The sequence below is a fragment of the Zingiber officinale genome, chromosome 1A (genome assembly GCF_018446385.1).
Source record: "Zingiber officinale cultivar Zhangliang chromosome 1A, Zo_v1.1, whole genome shotgun sequence".
Taxonomy (NCBI): Eukaryota; Viridiplantae; Streptophyta; class Magnoliopsida; order Zingiberales; family Zingiberaceae; genus Zingiber; species Zingiber officinale.
Genome location: NC_055987.1, coordinates 7,814,310 through 7,818,729, shown reverse-complemented (window position 1 = coordinate 7,818,729; position 4,420 = coordinate 7,814,310). Strand labels below are relative to the sequence as shown.

General features: G+C 45.5%; 1 protein-coding gene across 1 annotated transcript; it reads right to left on the bottom strand.

Annotated features, from left to right (window-relative positions):
• Positions 1-1,262: 1,262 nt before the first annotated feature.
• On the bottom strand, positions 1,263-2,865 carry LOC122016915 (UDP-glucose flavonoid 3-O-glucosyltransferase 7-like). The gene has a single exon (XM_042574355.1). It carries the CDS (start codon positions 2,814-2,816, stop codon positions 1,341-1,343), a length of 1,476 nt encoding a protein of 491 aa, XP_042430289.1. The 5' UTR covers positions 2,817-2,865; the 3' UTR covers positions 1,263-1,340.
• Positions 2,866-4,420: the final 1,555 nt, after the last annotated feature.

Here is a 4,420-nt window from a genome sequence, read left to right as displayed (position 1 = left end):
GATCTAGGACCTGAAGATATGTCGCAGGCTTTAGACCTTCGAGCAGAGGAGGGGGAGACGATCGAAGATAGTACCCACAGACCTACGCACATCATAGATAGATCGCATGGGAGCGTTAGGGCCAGAATCAGGCAATGTCTCTGACGCAGGCACTACGATGCTCAAGTTAGAATTAGGATAGAGCCCAAAAAGTGTCAGAAGCAGATGAACACTAGAATTGTAGTAGATGCGTGTGTGCGCGCGTACCTAACCAACGGAGAGGACCCCCCTTTTATACCGCATCTCATAATCTTCACAATAATGGGGCATCAGAGAATTCCTGGTGTCAGGGTATGTCGCATGATGGAGGATGTATGATAAATTTTCATTGGGTAGAGGAAAGTTTCGTGGTATGCAGGTGGTAGAGTATCAGAATATTCTCGGACAAATAGTGATTATTCTCTAAGAGGTGGTTGTGATTCTTTGATAGTGTTGTTCCTTGGCGATAGTCCAACTGGCATTAGGGTCGACCGGACTAGAGCCGTGCTCATGAGAAGTGAGAGTCTGAGCCATATAGATCTGACAGGTGTGAAGGTCGATTAGGAGTAGACCGAGAGTCGTGCCCATGAGAAGTGAGAGACTAAGCCCTCGAGGTCTGATCGATGTGGAGGCTGACCAAGGGTAGATTGGGAGTCGTATCCATGAAAAGTAAGGGTTTGAGTGTTGGAATCCGACCGACATAGAGGTCGACTGAGAGTAGATTGGGAGCCATGTCTATGAGAAGTGAGGTCTGAATCCTGAGGGTCCGGCCAGCGCCGATGTCGACCGATAGTAGACTGAGAGTCATGCTCATGAGAAGTGAGAGTTTAAGTCCTAAGGTCAGATCGACATGGAAGCCGACTGGGAGTAGATTGGGAATCATGCCTATGAGAAGTGAGGGTCTAAGCCATGGGAGTCCGACCTTCACAAATGTCGATCGAGAGTAGATTAGGAGTCGTGTCCATGAGAAGTGACGGACTGAGCCTTGAGAGACGGACCGATACGAGGGCTAATAAAGAGTAGACTGAGAGCTCTGTCCATAAAAAGAGATTAGGCAATGTTCCGGGGACAATGGCCCGTTCATACACATACTTCCTGAACTTGATCGCAACCTCCTCTTGACTCTCACACCATCTTGATTATGAGCCCTAACTCTATCCCGGGGTCATCTAGTATACGCCGTATCAGGTGTCATAATGCTCTTCCAATACTACGAGTCATAAATTATAGCCAGTTCTGAGACGTTTAAGATCAGCATTTGCATCGACGAGCATTGTTTAATTTTGGAGAAGCATACAAACGATGTTCAAAGACTGTTATTGTTATTTCTTCTCATCTCCATTCTCCCTGTTTAATCCAACGGTTTTCAATCGAATCAACTCCTCTATGAGGCAAGTCATCGCTTGATGAGAAGATCCACCTTCTTCAATCGCCCTTCTCGCCGTCTCTCCCAGCTCCCTCGCCCTCTTCCTCCTCTCTTCTGCTTCCTCTCCACTACCCATCAGCTCATCCACCGCCTCCTTCAGTTGCTCACTGTTCACCACCGTCCGCTCCTCTGCTTTATTGCCGTAGGAAATCACACCGATTGAGATCCCCATCCTGTGCACGTTGACCAACAGCTTCTCGTTCAGGAATTGCTCGGCAAACAACGGCCAAGTGATCACCGGAACACCGGCAGCAATCGCTTCCAGGCACGAGTTCCACCCGCAGTGCGTCACGAAGCCTCCCACCGCTTCGTGATTCAATATGAGAAGCTGCGGCGCCCATCCTTGCACCAACATTCCCTTCCTGCCGCCGACCACCCTGTTCACGAATCCCTCTGGAAGCCATTCCGGTATCTCTCCGGCGTTCCCCACGACCCAGATGAACGGCCGGTCCGACGCATCGAGACCTCGCGCGATCTCCCGCAGCTGAGTGGCCGTGAACCGGGCCACGCTCCCGAAGCAGACGTAGAGGACTGACCTCGGCCTCTTGGTTTCGAGCCAACTCAAGAAATGATCGGCGCTCCCTGAAGCAGCGCCGCTGCTCCCTCGCACCATCTTCATATCCATGCCTCGGTTCTGCAGCGAGACGGGGCCGACGAACCAGAACCTGTGGTCTCGCGAGTTGGGGGCTCGATCGACGTAGTCACGTTCCAGCTCGTACAAACTGTTCACGACCGTGCCGTGGATCCGGTGAAGGCTTTCGACCATCCGGTGGGAGAACTCGTTGGGATGAAGGACAAGGTAGGGGAGATTAGAGAGCTTGAGATGGATCTTCTGCGGTATGCCGGGAACCTCGATCGATCGCTCGGTCTCCAAGTCGCCCTGGTTCAGCTCGCCGTCTATTACGATGTCAACAACTGCGGAGCTGAAGAAGTTGCATCCATCAAAGAGGAGCGAAGGAACGGAGGCTTCTTGGGCGACGCGGGTGGCCCAAGGATAGAACAAATCGACGACGACGCAGTCAGGGCGGTGGGTTTTGAGCAGCAGCGAGAAGGAGGGCTCAAACCTGTCGGTGGCGGCGGTGAGCTGAAAGAAGTCGTCGGGGTTAGGGAAGGCGGCGAGGTTCTCGTAGCCCTCGGGAATTCCAGCTTCTGAGCAGGGGAGGCGGAGGGGGAGGAGTTGGATAGTGTGGCGGAGGGAAGCGTCGGTGTTGGCGAGATCAACGGTAGGCTTGAGGAGAGGCACGTTGCCGGTGGTGGTTACGACGGTGGCTTTGATTCCTCTGCCTGCAAAAAGCCGTGCCAAGTCGACCATGGGGATCATGTGGCCTGGGGAGAGAAAGGGCAGGAAGAGAATATGCAGATCATCCGCCATGATCTTGAGCACAAACTTGGAAAGTGTGCGTGCTTCTATCCATTAAATGCAGAGGCTGGCATCAGTGTATTGAGTTCCTTACTTCTTTTCCGCAATTCCGTCAGCAATGACGTCTGGCTAGCAATGATATCTATAAACACTGTATTGTGGGGCTTGTTATGTTTCTGTTAATGAAATTTCTTTTGGTTCAGTAACTCTGTTGTTGTAAAACAGATTCATGTGGAATAAATAAGACTGGCGAGATGGCATTAATAGTATATATTCCGGTCATATACCGTGGAGGATTAAGTGATCAATCAATGAATAATCTACTATATGTGTTTACTAGAGGTTGTCGGTGATATGATTTGTAGGAACTATCGTGGCCGTCATCACGGTCTTTTAATTCTAATATTATTTCACGGAATGATCTCATAATATTATTATTATTATTAAATTGATTAATATAATATATTAATTAAAATAATAAATATTAATATATATAATTTATTAAGATTTTTTTTTTACATTTAAATAAATTTTAAAGAATACGTTTAGAAGATAATTTTATTAGGTTTGATTAGATTTATTTGAATTGCTTAATTAAATTAGGAGTGGATTTTATATGATTTTAATAAACAGTAAAGTAGAGAAAAATTTTTAATCATAATCACAACTTTGCATGCAGTCCCTAATCACAAAAAACTTTATTTCCACTCCCTGCATGTAAAGTATTACTTGTTTCAATTCTCTCGTGCAAATATTGTTACCTAAATTGCCCCTAAGAATTTTAGGTATAAAAAGTCTAAAAATGAGTATATTTTCGGTTAAATTCAGCACTTTACACTATAATCCAGTACTTTATGCTAAAATCGAGTATATTTTCTATCAAAATTAACCCTCATATTTTTCGATAAAAATAGTTTAAAAATAAGTATAATTTCTATTAAATTCAGCACATTAAACTAGAATTGAGTATATTTTCTATTAAATTGAGCACGATTTTTTTCATACTTAATATAATTCCTTGTAAATTCAACATCATTTACTATTTAAAGACAATCTAATATATTTTTCATCCAATTGAGTATCATTTAGAGAAAATCTAATATATTTTCTATCCAATTGAGGTGAAAAAAGAATCGTACTCAATTTGATAAAAAATATACTAGATTCTAATTTAATGTACTGAATTTAAGATGAATTATACTGATTTTTGAACTTTTTATACCTAAAAGTATCATGGGCAATTAGGTAAATATGTTTGACTAGGGAGTGGAAACTAAGATTTTTATGGATGGGGACTGCATGCAAAGATTTGTTTGCAAATAGGGACTGCATGCAAAATTTTCCTTTAATAAAACCTAAGTCTCGAAAAACGACCCTTCGTCTTCGCATCGCAGCCATGCACAGTGCTTGCCACCCCATCCGATTCGGCGTTGCTCTGCTCTTTGGTAGCATGCCGTCGTGAGTCGTCGTCGGAAAAGAGGCCGCGAGCGGAGTGCTTTTCTGCCGCCATCCAACCCCGCGCCACTTTGCTCGCTGGCAACTAGTCGCCGTCGGAGAAGAGGCCGTGAGCGGCTGCCCAGTACACCATTCCGACCGTTCCAGCAGTTCTGGTCCAT